Below are 17,707 nucleotides of genomic sequence, written 5' to 3' on the forward strand. Positions count from 1 at the left end.
AATGTAACTGAAGCTTAAAATGTTTAAGTAACTAGCACAAGTCACACAGTCAACAGCAGAGGAAGACATTTCCAAACTGAGGTTTCATCTTCTCCCATCCCTGACCACACTCATCACCCATATAGCTCTCTCGTTTTCCTTCCTTAGGACTTCCAGAACTAGTCTGCTCTCTTCAAAATAAATAATCATCATCCTGGTCTCCTCTCTGGAAGCTTAGAGCATAGAAGAACCTTAGACTGGGGGCTTAGGTAGACTTCAGTTTTCATACCACGTCATCTATGTGTTAATCTCCTAAAACCACCTAGCGTCCCTGAGCCCCACTTTTCATGTATGCAAAATGAGGATACTAAATCCAGACTCTCAATTTTGCTATGAGAATTGAAGGAAGAACCCTATGTAAAGTGCTTTGTATGCTACTCAATAGATAATATACTCAATAATAGTAAGTTTTCTTCCTGTCTAGGTTCCTTCAACTCTTGTTATTGAATGAATGTCTTCCATCATTAGGTACCTATAGTGCTTTTTCAATATTTTGATTGTCAAATATTCTCACTTGAATAACTTCCAATGTATAACATATCTTGGAAAAAAACAGAGAATTCTAGGTGGAATGTTATCTGCCTACAGTGGAGTGGAACCATCTCACTGACTTCACCTGGATAGCTTGTTCCTTTAAAAGTAGAATCTTCTATTGACTGACTACATTGGGTGAATATATACTGACTTACAAAGGGAACCTCAGTAGATGCATAAACTAACATCTCACCTAAGATAGGTGTTCAATATTAACCAATAACTACTTCTCAATAAGGCTAACTGCATGGCAATTTTGATAAGGTCCAAACCTGTGTGATCAGGGTTAGTATGTTATAAATCTTAAGAATAGACCGCCCACATTATATCCAATGCTAATGACAGTTACTGGAGTTATGCTATGAGGCAGCTCCATTAATAGGGCATTGATAAAGTCAAAGGTGGAGGAAACAAAAGACCCTTATTAAAGATGTTTATAACAATTCCAAGGGGTCTGAAGAAGTGATCACATATGTTAGATGGAAAAAAAGTAACACTTACAGAGTTATTGATGTAGCTCTCAAAGCCTTGATAAGTGACCACCTAGAGGGTTCTTGTAAAGAATATTAATATGTGGGCTCTACCCTCAGAGAATCTGACTCACTGGTTCTGGGAATTATCTCCCCAGATGACCTAAATGCAGATGACTTATAGTTCGCAGCTGGATAAACAATGCTAGCTTAAGTCTGTTTAGACGCAAACATGTTCCATTTCTTCAGTGTGTGCTTAGGAGGGCAAAAAGCCACTGATGGCTTTGAAGAAGCCCAGATAAAAGAAGGGGTGAGATTTGCCAAGGATTTGGATAGGAACTGTGTCAGAACTCTTGCCAGCTGGGCTCTGCACAAGTGCTACGTCATACTGACCTTTTCTTTATAATGGACAGTAAGCATCGAGTATAACTATGCAGTAACACAAGGGGCAGAATTCATTTTCTCCTGGAAGACAGGACCCATTACTCAGCCCCATTCAGTGATCCAGCACCATGGACAGCTCAACGTGTAAGGGTAGCTGAGAGCTCTCTCTACTAAGAAGGGCCAGCACCTTGGCAGCTTGGAACTTATGGGGGTGACTGAAAAAGGATGAAAGCTGCCCTGGCTTTGGTCCGTGGGAGACCTGGTCTCAAATGGAGCTTCTTGCACTTGACATGAGCTGCCCTCATCCCGACAGGCCTCATTGAGACTTTGTTTTTAATGTTTTTTAAAACTTTGCCAGTCTTAAGGGGCCGGTATTATGATGTAGGTGAATATATATATATATAAAATATCATAGAATTGTGCACTTTCCATCTCTGTTTGTTACCACATTTATGTTAGGTTGTACCACATTTATAAATATCAATGCTAAGGGATGACATGGGTTCAAGAAAATAGGCACTGTTATCACTTTCCCTCTCATCCCCCTAGGTAATACCCTCATATCTCCAGAAATCAGAGCTGGAAACTCCAGTAGTACAATTTATAAAATCAATTTTCTAGACTCTTCTGTATTCCTACAGAAGATTTGATTCTACTCCCCTTCACATCCCAGTTTCTGTATCTCCCAAAGGTGGATAATAAAAACTACTTTGGAGAGCTTTTGGAGGAATGAGATGAGCAGCGCTGATAGAGTTTCTGCCAAAGGAGGCATTAGGATCATGCTGGGGAAGGCGAGCTTGCTTGGAATTACCAGATAGCCATCCACCTGGCTTCAAATGCTGGATACTCCCAGGATTCCTGCTGAGCCCCAGAGATGGAGGACTTTCAAGTATTAACATCTCCAAGTGGGAAAGTCACTTTTGGCTGGAACAGAGCATATAATGTACTCCCTCTTCTATTCACCTCACTGAGAGTAGCTAAATTCACCTATTTAGTTTTGTATATTTTCTTGCCTTGCCATATTCCAGCTTCTGAAGTATCTTTCTCTACAAACTGTTTTGATAATAAGAGTAATAACAGCTACCATTTTTTGGGCTATAACAATGTTTTAGACACTCTACTAAGCACTTCATACACATTATAACATTCAATCATCACATAATAATCCTTATTTTACAGATAGATGAGAAAAATGAGACTCAGGTAGCTAACTTGACTCTTCTATGTTTCATAGTAACTAAGCAACAAAATTTAGATCCAAACCAAAACCTACATCATTTGAAAGGACACATTCCTACCAAGATATTATGGCATGTAAGGGATGGAGATTCCATTATGCCTAGAGACTAAGATACTGTGGACAAGGCCTTCCCAACGCTGTCTTCTAAGCTTGCTCCATCACATCTCCAGGATGTGTACACTCCGTAGTTATATCTCTTTTTCTTTTGTATTAATTTTATTTTCTTACATTCTGTAAGCTTGATGCTCTGGCATCTGAGCCTCCTGACTGGGGAGAGCCCTCCCCTCCAGGGATAGTCATATCTTAGAGAAAGCAAAAGACTTGCCCAGGGAGCATCTCTTTCATATGAATATTAACCAATCCAGAACCTACACTCCAGTAATCTCCTCTATATGGCTTATACACACTGGGAAGGAATATTCTCTTCCTTCATCACCCTAGAGCCAGATAGCAAGCAATCAGGAGCAGTTCTGAAACCCCAGAGCCTACTAAAGTGATTCAAATTAGCCAATCTCAAATCTGTCTACCCTGCTTACACTGCCTCACCCATTTCTTCCTGCAATACCATAAGACAGGCTCTTTCCCATGCTTTCCACTTGGTCCCTCTGCCTGCTGATAGATATGGGTGCTTTGCCACATGGTATGCATGGTGTGCTGTACATGGTGTATCTGAGATCTGTCAGTATGAAAACTGCTTGTTTCACAACAGTTCTTTCTGCATCTGCAGACAAATCCTGGGTACATTTTAAAACTTCATGGGTACATTTTAAAACATCTTTGATGGCTATGCATCATCTGCCTTAGTTTTCTTTGATTCAGTATCTGTTGTGTGCTTAGAGATCTATTAGAAGGATCCTATAGAACAATGAACAACTCAGTTTTAATTCAGGCAACACTCATCTACTGGACACATATTTGCTGAATATCCATGATGGACCAGGCACTGTGCTTATCAATGGGAATATAATATTTCTCCCCAAAGACATAATTCCTGCCCTCACAGAGATTCCAGTCTAGAGGCAGAAACAGACAATTTCACAGGCTATTTTAAAATTTTAAGTTTATGACACTGGGCACACTGAGAAAGGGCACCTTTTAGTTCACCACACTTTGGTCTATCCTTCCAAATCATCAAGATGGTTTGTAGCCCTCTTGGGTAATGCCTTGATTTTGCTATTTTCCAACTGTTCGCCATTTCTCAGCCACATGCTATCTGAAAATTTGATGAACATGATAAAAAGCAGGAGTTGTAGTTTTCAGAATACTCCTAGGAGGTAGGTACTACTATTATCCACATTTTATAGATGCAGAGACAGAGGCTCAGAGAGGGGAATTCACTTTGCTATCAAAGAGGCAGACAATGGAGCAAGCCTTTGGATTAATGTTTGTATTATTCCAAAGCCTGTGCTCTTAGCCATTAAACTGTTTCACCCTGAGCAAGTTATTTTCTCAGGGCTTCCATTTCTACATGTATGAAAATAAATATGTAAAACTTGAACACCTTTGAGTCTTAACATTCTACAATTAATGAGTAGTGACAGCTGAGAGATGAAGGGTAGGGATATGCAATTCTTCTAGCTGCATAATCCACAAAACTATTTGCTTCTATAAATTTTGTTCCTCCTGCTTTCCTACACCATTCCCTGCCATCTCCCCCACCACATATTTACCTGTCTTATGTGCACATATGACTCATTAAAGATGAGTCGAAGTCTTGTATGTACATAGGTCTGAAAATCAAATGAATGTATATGAAATAAGAAATATAAGTTCTGGGCCAGGCGCGGTGGCTCAAGCCTGTAATCCCAGCACTTTGGGAGGCCGAGACGGGCAGATCACGAGGTCAGGAGTTCGAGACCATCCTGGCTAACACGGTGAAACCCCGTCTCTACTTAAAAAAAAATACAAAAAGCTAGCCGGGCGAGGTGGCTGGCTCCTGTAGTCCCAGATACTCGGGAGGCTGAGGCAGGAGAATGGCGTAAACCCGGGAGGCGGAGCTTGCAGTGAGCTGAGATCCGGCCACTGCACTCCAGCCCAGGCGACAGAGCAAGACTCCATCTCAAAAAAAAAAAAAAAAAAAAAAATATAAGTTCTGAATGTGTATGAACTTATTTGCAGTCCCAGTGAAAAACAAGCAGGGGTTTCTGCACTATGGTGAAGCTGGAACAATCAGGATGCATTAATAGAAGTTTGAGTGTTTCAGAGAATGGGGGTAAAATTCCACTTTGCTTTGGTCAAAATATACTAAAAGGATGGTGCTAAGTTCTGAACACTGAGACTTAAACCATGGAGATAAAATCGAATTTCACTGAAGGAAGACTGGCAAATAGAGGGTAAGGATCTCAAAAACATTCAATACATCTCAAAATGCAAAATATTTTAAGAATTAATGGTACTAATAAGGTGCTACAAGTCAGAAAGTTTATTGCCTCTACAGAGAACTAACTGGAAGGAGGCACGAGGAAACCTTATGAGGTGCTGGAAATATTCTACGATTTTATCTGTGTAGATTCATATATAATCCTGTTACACGTCCTTATCACAAAAATATAGAGTGAGAAGAAACTTTTAGAGATGATGGGTATGTTTATGGCATTCCTTATGGTGTTGATTTCCTGGGTATTTACTTATCTTCAAACTCACCAAGACGTATACATTTTAAAAGTGTAAAATGTATACAATTTTAAAGTGTAAAAGTTCTAAAACTGAAAATGTATTCAGTTGTACAGTTGCACAGTTAAGGTATGCCTTCTTTATTATAATTACGCCAAACTTCAATACATCTAAAGATAGTGACGCCATGTGAGAAGTGTTTGAGAAACAGACGCCAACATATCCTGGAATGTGTAAACTGGGACAACTTTTCTGGAGGGCACTTTAGCAATAAATAGCAACCACCTTAATCAGGGCCCTGGATCATGCTTTGTTAATGACTAAGGTGGCTACAATGTCTCATTAATTCAATTTAATTGGGTGAAAAGTAAATGGTACAATATAAGATACTTGTAAAGTATATTTACAGGGAAAGAGAATATAAATATTATCCAGGACATTTAGGAAATTCCATTAAAACTCATACAGTCTTTCTTATCATATAATTTTAATTAGCAAATACTCTTTGGGGGACATTTTTATTTTGAAATGGATCCACAATCAAAAGAACCAGTAGGTTCTCTGAAGTAGCTCAATCTTTCTGCATTCACATTTGAGCTCTTCCTTTATTTTTTAAACTTGATTGTTGCTCATAGGTTAAAAGCAGTCTTTACTAGATAAAGAAAATGTGGTACATATACACCATGGAAAACTATGCAACCATAAAAAGGAATGAGTTCATGTCCTTTACAGGGACATGGGTGAAACTGGAAACCATCATCCTCAACAAACTCACACAGGAACAGGAAACCAAACACCACATGTTCTCACTCATAAGTGGAAGTTGAACAATGAGAACACATGGATACAGGGAGGGGAACATCACACACTGGGGCCTGTTAGGGGGTGGGGGGTAAAGGGGACGGAGAGCATTAGGACAAATACCTAATGCATGTGGGGCTTAAAACCTAGATTACAGGTTGATAGGTGCAGCAAACCACCATGGCCCATGTATACCTATATAACAAACCTGCACTTTCAGCTCATGTATCCCCGAACTTAAAGTAAAAGAAAAAATAAAAATAAAAAAAATAAAAAAGTAAAAGTAGTCTTTAATTCAAATAATCCAGACTCCAAATGATAAGATCCTCTTCCAAGGTCTTTAGATGCTCCTTTTTTTCCCCTGTAATATATATAATAATAATTCTAACGTTGGGCCATACATAGAAACATTTGACCAGCCAGGGGTGCAAGGTGCTGAGTAGGTGTGGAGCATCTGCAATGCTCAGCTCTTACCATCTGCTATGAAGTGCTCGGGCACATGCAGAGTCACCTTCACAGTGAGGGGACAAGACATCTGGCTGCCACACACCATGGCCAGGATGCAGGAGCTCACAGCAATCAATGTCAGGGCTGTCTTGTTCACTGGGCTTTTCAGTAAACCTGGTAACACAAACACACACAGAGACACGAAATTCCATGAGGTGAGGAAATGGGAGTGGCATCAAGTTTGGGAATTCTATTATTTTCCAGTTGGGAATCTAAAAAAAGAAAAGAAAAGAAAAGAAAATCATGTTTTCTAACCTTTGTGCCTGCTATGACACCTCAGTGGGCCCTCTTTGGGCCTTGGTTTAACACTCTGCAAAATGGGCTTCTTATGATGCCTTTGGGTAAACATAAAAGAAACAGGCTTCCTGAAACTCATGGCAATTTTCACTCCTCCCTTCCCAATTCGGTTGGTCATTCTTAATTACAATTAGATGATATTAGGCCGGGCACGGTGGCTCAAGCCTGTAATCCCAGCACTTTGGGAGGCCGAGAGGGAGGATCACGAGGTCAGGAGATCGAGACCATCCTGGCTGACACGGTGAAACCCCGTCTCTACTAAAAAAATACAAAAAACTAGCCGGGCGAGGTGGCGGGCGCCTGTAGTCCCAGCTACTCGGGAGGATGAGGCAGGAGAATAGCGTAAACCCGGGAGGCGGAGCTTGCAGTGAGCTGAGATCTGGCCACTGCACTCCAGCCTGGGCGACACAGCGAGACTGTCTCAAAAAAAAAAAAAAAAAAAAAAAAAAAAAGATGATATTAAGCCCTCCATTCTCCTTAGAGGCAAGTGAGAAGACACCTTGCTGTTAAATTCAGTAGAGCCTAGTGAAATAAGCATGGGTTTTGGAGTTACATCATTCTGGGTTCACATTTGGGCTTTGGCCCTCATTGACTGTGTGATCTCCAATTTCCAAACCTAGTTTCTTACTTTCTTTTTCCTTTTTGTTTGAGGCGGAGTCTCGCTTTGTCACCCAGGCTAGACTGCAGTGGCACGATCTAGGCTCACTGCAACCTCGGCCACACGGGTTCAAGTGATTCTCCTGCTTCACCCTCCTGAGTAGCTGGGATTACAGGCACCCGGCACCATGTCCAGTTAATTTTTGTGTTTTTAGTAGAGACGGGGTTTCACCATTTTGGCCAGGCTGGTCTGGAACTCCTGGCCTCAGGTGATCCACCTGCCTCAGCCTCCCAAAGTGCTAGGATTACAGGCATGAGCCACCACGCCTGGCCACCACTTCAGTTTCTTTATATGTAACATGAAGATAATAAATATCTCACGGGGTTCTTGTGACAATTACACAGCATGATTTGTATAGAATGCCTGTCATTTAGAAGAGTTTCATGGTTAGAAGCTGATCAGCTCAAATGAATTTCACAAGCCTTTACTGAGCAGCTACTATGTGAGACACATACAGAGCAGAAGAATAATCTCTCCCCTTCAGGAGTTTATAGGCTAGGGGGAAAAGTCAAGCTTATCCAAAGCTAATTAGATCCTAAGACAAATTGTGTTACAACCTAGAAGAGAGGGCAGAGGGTGGGGAGGGTGGTTTTGCCTCTGAAAATTAAAGACAATTTTATGGATATAATAGGAAAAGCAGATTGGATCTGCACAGCTAGAGGACACTGGGCCAACAAAGACATTCTATGGAGGCTGTCTTGAGTCCCCGTTTTTTCTCATTCTTTAGGCTTGGTTCTTCAAGGCTTTGCTTACCAGTTTTAGAGCAATGTCTCCCCAGTTTTTTTTACCGCTAGGCTCTTTTTTTAAGCAAACCTTGTCTCTCATCTCCTGGATATCTTTCTGCGGTTATCCCATTAGCATGTCAAATATATTAATAACATGTTCAAAACAGGGTACATTATCTTCTCTTTAAAGTCTTTCCCTCCTGGGATCCTCAGCTTATTGAAAGCATTGCCATTTAGCCTGGGCAGAAACCTAGATGTCACCTTTGAGTTTCTGTCTTCCTCCTTTACAGCATCTGAACAGTTGTGTAGTCCTATTTATTCTATGTCCTTAGCATATTCACCTCATTCCCTTCACCTCTTCTATTGTCTGTTTGCTTGTGGGATAAGGGAGGTGCATGCATATCTGTTCACTGTACTCCCTGCTGAAACCTTTCAGGCTGTTTAACGGCATCTGGTCACAGGATGTGATCCACATTCATTAGACTGGCACCCAAGGCCTTTCATGAAGACTCCCAACACTCATACCTCCTGTGCTCTCTCCCACCTGGCCCAAAGACGAGCAGGGCTGAATTACTGCAGTGCTCCGACCATTAACACTCTTCATCATGTTAACATTAGTGTAGGTGTTGTTCCTTTTGGAAAGAAATCCATTTGTTTCCTTGTCACCACATCACTCTTTGAGACTCACCATATATAAAGATTTCATATGCTCTTGGTAGATAAACTACCCATATTCATTGTGTTTCCCCTCATACCTTATTCCAAACCCTAGAGTCTAGTAAATAGCCAACTCCTTGAAGGCAAGCAGTGTCTTTTGCTCACCATTATGTCCCAATGAATAGCACAGTGACTGGCTCATTGCAAAATCTCAGTAAGTGCATGATGACTCTCATAAATGACAGTAACAATGTTAGCAACAACATAACATAGATGCTGACCAACCAAAAAGCATGCCAGCCAACATCCAACACTGGCCACACAACAGAACATCGGCTATTGTAACACTGGATTACAACAGAACAAGAACCCTTACAATAGCCCGTTGGGGTATTGCCTGTATGGAAATATGTTTTTCTTAATAAACAGGGACCTGCTTGAGGGAGGAGATCCCACCTTCATCATCTTTGTGTCGCTTATGCCAAAATCACCACCTGGAACCCAGAAGTTACTTAATTTAAGAATAAGATCCTTGTCTTTTTTCTCAGTCCTAGGACAATACATGGCTTATGGTAGGCACTATCCATGAGATTGTGGTTATTGTAGTTATAGAATAGATGTTAAATAGAAGAGTAAATTAAATTAAATAAAAAGATGATTCCGGTGTCCAGATATGGGGAATCTCTAAAACCTAAAATAACTACAGAGAAAAAGAAACATGTTTTATCTCTTATTTGAGTGCCACAAGAAGCTGTTTCGTACATATATACAATATGTATTTATAAATATAAATAGATAAAATATTTATAGTATATTTTAGCAACTAAATAGCATAAACAATCTAACATCAACATTATCTACTAAAAAGAATACGGACTAAGGGTTGGCACCTTGCATAGACCTCATCTTGAAAAGTCAACCTATTACCCCAGCCTAATCATTTAGCAAAACCCCTAAAATAACACTTAACAGCAGCACTGGAGTTGTTTTATTTGTTTGTTTGTTTTGAGACAAAGTTTCCCTTTGTTGTCCAGGCTGCAGTGCAGAGGCGCAATCTCAGCTCACTGCAACCTCCGCCTCCTGGGTTCAAGCGATTCTCCTGCCTCAGCCTCCCAAGTAGCTGGGGTTACAGGCACACGCCACCACGCCCAGCTAATTTTTGTATTTTTAGTAGAGACAGGGTTTCACCGTGTTGGCCAGGCTGGTCTTGAACTCCTGACCTCAGGTGATCCACCGACTTCAACCTCCCAAAGTGCTGGGATTACAGGCATGAGACACCATGCCTGGCCAGCACTGAGTTTTTTATCTAGATTTTATGGAGTCTATTCTGGGGGAAAAATATGTAATGATGAGTCTAGTACAAACAAATTCTTGGGAAGATGAGACAGGTCCAGAGGACGAGATGTGAAAGGTAGTGAGAGGCCCCTGGCATCAGGGAACAGACACTCTGGACAGTGAGTCATGGATAACAGCACCCTGTGGATCCCTTAGAGAGCATACCTCATTCCTGGCCCACACAGCAGCAACTGGCGTTTGTGGCCAAGACCTTTCTTTCACTAATTAACAAACTACCAGAAATACACTACCCAGGCTCCACAGGGCTAATTTTTGGTCTGGGAAAAGAAGGCTGAGGGGCACAGGTAGAATTGCTCATACTCTCTCCCTGGGTCCTGCTGGACTAAATTGTCTCCTATGTCATTTAAAACATCACAGTAACCCAGGGTCTTTAAGAGTCAACATGATGGCTGGGTGCGGTGGCTCATGCCTGTAATCCTAGCACTTTGGGAGGCCAAGGCAGGCAGATCACCTGAGATCAGGAGTTCAAGACCAGCCTGACCAACATGGCGAAACACTGTCGCTACTAAAAATACAAAAATGAGCCAGGCATGATGGCAGGTGCCTGTAGTCACAGCTATTCTGGAGGCTGAGGCATGAGAATCACTTGAACCCGGGAGGTGGAGGTTGTAGTGAGCTGAGATCACACCATTGCACTCTAGCCTGGGCCACAGAGCAAGACTCTGTCTCAGAAAAAAAAAAAAAAAAAAAAAAAAAAAAAGAGTCAACATGGGAAGTGAATTCACATTAGTTTATTGGCTTTTAGTTTTCTCACCTAGAAAATGGTAACATGACTTAGCCATCAGGGGTGTTGTAAGAACTAAATGAGTCAATACGTGTCTAATGCCTAGCAAAGTTTTTGGCACATAGTAGGCCCTTGGTAAATAATTTCCAAAAGAAATAGTGGCATTTGTCTCATCCCTGATGACAGAAACTAGGACTCATCTATTTGTCCAATATATTCTCAGGACATATTAGGAATTCAATTATTCTTATAGAAGCAGAAGACAGAGTAAAAAGTGAAGAGAAGGACACAAGAAGGAGAAAGTGGGAGTTGGGATGAGAATGAACAGCATTGTGGGACCCCATTTACTCGGAGAATGCCTGAATCGCCACAGTTGTTTCTGAAGTCCAGGAGGATGAAAGCATGCAGGTCAAGCCTTCACTAAGCCAGATGCCCATGGAGCAGCCAGGGGGTGCGGGGAGTTGCCATGGCAACCGGACCTGGCAGAAACTTCACAGTCGGACTCAAACCAAGGTAACTTCCTAAGAGTTCCTTGCTCAGGGAGGTGAGCATAGCATTAGGCTCTGAGTAAGGATTGTAGACAGTCATGAGGTGGAAACTATCTCTCCCATAATACCCCCTCCCCAAGCAGGCTTCTTACTGCACTGCTGTTGTAAGATGCAGAGACAGAAAAGGGAACCTCCGCTTGCTGAGCGAGTGCTATGATCCAGGCACTGTGTCTAGCACTTATCCTTCTCTCCATCCCTCCATTCATTTACCAATCCAGCTGATTTTTATTGAACATCACGTCTCTTGAGGCACACTGGTCTGGGCATGGGGAAAATAATACTAAACAAAACAGCCAAAGGCCTTGAAGCTTACATGTTAGTGGCAAAGAATTACCTCTTTGAATCCTCTCAGCAAAGTGTCTCCATCATTTCCATTTTACAGAGAACAGAAATATAGAGCAATTAAATGACTTGTGTAAGCATCACCCAATTTTGTATGTTACAGAGACTGGATGAGAACTAGTCCTGTTCCAGCCTTTCTCCCGCATCACTACAACTTCCCACTTCATCATAGAATAAGGTCCCAGGGCACCCTCACGTAGAAGCGTGACCTTTGGGAACAGGCATATCTATGTTCAAGTCCTGGCTTACCCACAAAATCTCTGTGTGACACTTGCCAACTGATCCATAAGTCTAATAAGAAAAAAAATTTCCATCTGAAAAATGGGAACAGTGGTCTTTTTTCAGAGCTGACGTGAGGACAAAATAAGACAGCAAATGTAATTAGCAAAAAAAAAAAAAAAAAAAAAAAAAGCTAAATAAATAATGATAGCTGCAGATCATATTACCTGAGTTTTATTTTATTTTTTTTTCAGAAGGCTGAGGTCACAGTTCTCCCTGGTTCACACCCCCATTTGCAGTTCCTTCCCCATTACATGCAGGCGAATAAGCTATGCTGTAGGAATAGCATTCCACCAGGGCATATTGATTGCTGGGACTGGAGAAAGTTAATAATCTAATTTTCCTTCCATTTTCCCTCCCTCTTATACCTCAGCTCCTCTCATGACAGCAGAGAATGGCATAAAATGCATTGCTTGAGAAATTCGACCGGAAATAACTCAGCGTTGTTGATCCACACATTGCCTATAATTTGGGGTTTGATTGATTCTTGCTTTGGAAATGCCAGGTTGAGAGGAGAAAATCAAATTTAAGTTAAATCTGGAATTGAATCAATCACATTTTATAATGAAAAAATAGATCTAAGCCCATCAGATCCTTGTGTGTGGAAAACTTAAAGCTGGTACACCCCTATTGACTTCCTCCTGAGATCCCCAAAGCATGAGAGACCAGGTCCTAGGCTGAGAAGTAATTTATTTCTTAAAGTGGCAAATGGTGAGATGTGGTGGGGGAAAGGGATTCTAGAAACTGGAGACATTAGGGTGACGAAGCCCAGCAGGTAGAAAGGCCACTTAGAATGGGGAAAGAGGCTAGGCTTTGGTATGTATGTATGTATGTATGTATTTATTTATTTATAGGTGGAGTCTCACTCTGTCACCCAGGCTGGAGTGCAGTGGTGTGATCTTGGCTCACTGCAACCTCTGCCTCCCAGGTTCAAGCAATTCTCCTGCCTCAACCTCCCAAGTAGCTTGGACTATAGGCAAACGCCACCATATCCGGCTAATTTTCGTATTTTTAGTAGGCACAGGGTTTCACCATGTTGACCAGGCTGATCTTGAACTCCTGACCTCAGGTGATCTGCCTGCCTCAGCCTCCCAAAGTGCTGGGATTACAGGGAAGAGCCACCATGTCCAGCCTGAGCTTTGGTTTTAGATGTGGATATCTAAATCCAAAGTCTTCCATTTGATACCTGCCTAAGTTCTGGCAAGTTATGTGAGCTCTCAGAGCTTCAGTTTCCTAAGCTAAAAAAGGGGAGTGATAATCCCTAACTGATAAAGCTGTGTGTATTAAATAGGAGATCATAATTACAGCACTAAGCACCATGTCTGACACATACTTAGGTCTCTGTAAGCTCTCAGTATATTTCCTTCCATCTCATTTCCTTTAAACCTCCCTTTCTAACACTTGGCACCCACACGGGCATCAGCAGGATATGTGATACCGTTGCTCACACTGAAATCCTAATTTTCACACTTAGCTGCTGGCCCCCGTGGACAAGTCATGTCACATCTGAGACTCAATGTCTTTAACTGGGAATTAGTTCATCCAATAAATAGCTATTTAAGGTGCAAGTACTATATGCCAGACCTCATATTTTATGCTCTCCTATTTCCAGTGCCTATAGCATGCCTAAATATAGTAGGTGCTCAATAAACATCTATTGAATGAATGAATGAGTGAATGGTTAAACGTTGTTTCCGTTTCTACCAACAGATGTCAGTATTGGAATGCTGCTATTGGTATTTTTTCTAGCAAATTGATTCACTCACTTTTCCTGGCAAGGTTTGGTTCCTGCCTCATCAGAAATCATACAAAAACGCCCTTGCAGAGGCCGCCAATCTGCCTGTATATCAGGGTGACCACTGTAGATTGCTGAGTGCCTCATTAACCTCACTGAGTGCCTCATGGGATTCCCACAGCACCTGAGCTCTGGTGTCTCTGCTGCTCTGCCATATTTCTGGAAACTGAAATTGGGACACGTCAACTGACAAGTGCAAATGTCATGCTGGAGGCAGAAAGAAAGAATATTTGAAACCGGGGCTTTCTCAGAAACTCTATGGCATATGGCCCCATATCCTCAACCTGTCTGTTATATCAGGGGTTACCATGCACTGCTTTAGTGTGATGTGTCAATATGGGGCATATTTTCCTTTATCTTGCACACCTGGGTCCTTGTCTGTCCCCACCTCTCCGTCTCTATCTCTGTCATGAGATAGAGATCTCCTGTGCTCTCTGACTGTGGCACTCTCAAATCTATGGTATCCTTTAAATGATATGTTATTTTCCCAATATCTTATCATCCATAGATTTGTCCTTAATAAGATCTGGGCAAATGTTCATCCACTCTCATTTTCATACTTCCAGAGAAAGAAAACTTAACCCCTACTAAGCATCAGTTCTATTCTCAGACAGTTTAATGTCTAAACAGTCTTTGAATCTCACTTCTGCTCACTAAGCTTCTGCTGTCCAAATTAAATAGGATGTATTTAATATCTCCTTCCCAGGGCAGCTATTTTGTTAAAGGTGGAAATTAGGTGGCTTTGAGCTTTCTTTCTTCAAAGCAAACATTAATAGCTTTATGTTGTTTCTCTAAAGTCATATTTTGAGTTCTTTTATTGTACTTTGTATAGATTTGTTTTGCTCAAGATGACTTTCTTAGTAAAGGATGCCATATCATCATCATCATCATCATCATCACTACCACTATCACTGGTAACATAGCCACTGACTTAGGTGCCAGACAACAGAACTAAATTTTTTCATGCAGTATCTCCTCTAATCTTTACAGAAACTTCATGAGATGGTTTCTACTATCACCCACATTTTTCGCTATGAGGAAACTGAAGCCATCACCTGCCAAAGAACATGCAGCTCAAAGGCAGTAGGGTTGAAATGAAAAACCATTTGATGTCAGGGCCCAAGCTCTTAGCCATCATCCTTCACAACATCTCTATCAACCTGCTAGATGTAGCCTGGGCAGAGCAGAAGCACCAAATGTAACTGCTGAGCTGCTTACCGACCCCAGATTGCCCTGTGGACCTGTGATGACTCTAGGCGGATTTGTTGTGGCCTCGTTGTCCCACCTGATACTGACCCACACGTCTTCAAGAGAACCTCTCCCCATCACAAGGAGGAAATTTAAAAAGACGGAAGTAAATGAGAAGGGCTGTCGCTCCTCCTTTCTCAGCCCCAGAAAATACTATGGGCCTGAAGCAGCTCACTGTACTACTTAGAGCCAAATGATTATTGACAAAGCCACTGGGGAACACCTTTGGCTAGCTCTGCTCCTGGGACAAAGACTATTGCTATAGTGCAGGGCTAGACTGTGGCAGCCTGGTGAAGTTAAAGCCACTGGCAGCGGACGTGGAATGGGACTACAAACAGCTGACTATTTGAATTTCTCTGTGGCAACTGCAGGTTGCTGGGCCTGCAAGTCCAAAGGCCACTACAAGGTGTTGACAATGGTGTTAGAGATGAAGATGATGGAGATGGTACCATATTATTTTAGCTTTTATTAGGTTACAAATTATTCTCAAATATCTCATTACCTCTTCAAAATCCTACGCAGTTGGCATTGCTATTATCCCCAATAGACAAATGAGTAGTGAGAGTCTTAAAGGTGAACTCATGTTCAAACACCAGAAGAATAATGGGCCTACAAGCCATGTCTCCTTCTCACAGCTGAGTGATCTTTTCATATCAGGATGCTGCTAGTGTCCAGCCCAAGTCCCACTAGCTGGATACGGAAACAGAATCTGTGCACTCTGATTCTTCATCCATTTTTTTTTTTTTCTAGACAGAGTCTTGCTCTGTTGCCCAGCCTGGAGTGGAGTGCAGTGGTGCAATCTCAGCTCACTGCAACCTCCACCTCCTGGGCTCAAACGATTCTCCTCCCTCAGCCTCCTGAGTAGCTGGGATTATAGGCATGCACCATTGTGCACAGCTAATTTTTGTATTTTTAGTAGAGATGGAGTTTCACCATGTTGCCCAGGTTGGTTATTGCTCTTATAAATGTATCCAAATGCCTCAAAGAGCTAGTGTAGTATTTCCCACAAAACCAGATGTATCTTGAAAAGAAAATATTTCTATGTTCACAAAATTTTGAGACATGCTATATTCTGTATGCCCCTCTTAAAGTGCCCAAGTATATATCTGTTATTAAAACCTCTAAAAGGCTTTGCATTACATTCTGTTTAGTAGGATTCAGCCGAATGTTTCCCTAAAGTATTAAGACATTGCAGAATCATCATTCTGTGGAACAAAGTAGGGAAACAAAGATCTAGTTTAATAATCAATACAAAGGTTGTAAATAACATTAGCAGATCCCAATAATTAACTGGTGCCCTTATGCCAGGCACTGTGTAAAAGGTTGTATGTACATTATCCTATTTAAACTTCTCAACTACCTTGTAAGGCAGGGGTTACCCTTCATTTACAAATGGGAAAACCAGATTTAACTGGTTACTGGGAAGAGGAAGAGTAAGGTTTTCATGGCCAGTCTTGTCTAAAACCAATGTCTGTATCCTTCTTCCTCCGAAGTGTTAGAAGAAAATAGAATTTTAAAGTCACAGAAAATACGTGCAAAGAAGGAAAAAGGTAGGCACAACAGGCCAGTTCAGGAGGCTAAAGACTATTCAACATATATTTAGCAGGCTGACGAAATGCATTAGTGGAAGGAAAAAGATGCTGTACTCAATAGACTAAATTGCAGTGTGCAGATGAGAAATAGGAGAGAAGATAATTCAAAGAGCTAAAGCTCTAGAATGGCTCAGAAATAAATGAGAAAGAAGAAGAAAAGAAGGATGGCTGGGGGTTACCGATTCATAGGTGACTATCAATCGACTGGTGCTGACTTACCAAAACATTAATTTTAAGATACTGGTGCCTGATCCCTATATTAGCCCTGTTAGTCTACAGGCAGTTTAGATGCAGCACCGCATTCAGCCCACACCACCGATGAACTGGAGGGTGGCAAAGAAGAGCTAAGGCCAAGCAGTGAGTGCTGAGGAACAGAGCAAAAGAGCAGCCACAGTTTCCATGGCTACCAAGGACGATCGGGGCAGTCACCTCCCATTTCCATGAAAGGCACAATTCTAGCTCCTTTGTCTTCTGAACTTGCTGAGAAAGTCACTGTTCCATTATCTTAGAAGATGTCAGTGGACTTTGACCCACACTTTGTGAAAGTAGGAGCAGGAGAATAACATTGACTGTGTGGTTAGTATTTACTAGGCCTGCTGCGGTGGCCTAGTAAATACCGAATACACAAGCAATGTTATTCCCCTGCTCCTGCTTCCTCCCCTGCTCCCAGCTTCCATGACAATGTTCCTTTACCTACATAACTTCCTTTATCCCAAAAGCCCACCGTAAGCACCAGGCAATGCTGTCCTTACTTGACACTGGGGGAAATGGAAGCTCAAAGGGTTTAATTGACTCGTAAGGAAAAGAGCTAGAATATGAACCAAGACCTACTGACTTAGAAACTCAAAGTTCCTTACAAGCTTCCTCAGCTGATCCTGACCCTGTGAATGTATAGTGT

At 41.7% G+C, this 17,707-nt stretch overlaps 1 protein-coding gene across 1 annotated transcript in view; it reads right to left on the reverse strand.

Annotated features, from left to right (window-relative positions):
- Nucleotides 1–17,707, reverse strand: part of LOC108530051 (astrotactin-2-like) — a 562,148-nt gene that overhangs the window by 172,223 nt on the left and 372,218 nt on the right. The window contains exon 6 of the mRNA XM_017872710.1: nt 6,556–6,702. Coding sequence (XP_017728199.1) covers nt 6,556–6,702 — 147 coding nt within the window. The remainder of the gene's footprint in view (nt 1–6,555; nt 6,703–17,707) is intronic.

Source organism: Rhinopithecus bieti, unplaced genomic scaffold (genome assembly GCF_001698545.2).
Source record: "Rhinopithecus bieti isolate Rb0 unplaced genomic scaffold, ASM169854v2 scaffold_7605, whole genome shotgun sequence".
Classification (NCBI taxonomy): Eukaryota; Metazoa; Chordata; class Mammalia; order Primates; family Cercopithecidae; genus Rhinopithecus; species Rhinopithecus bieti.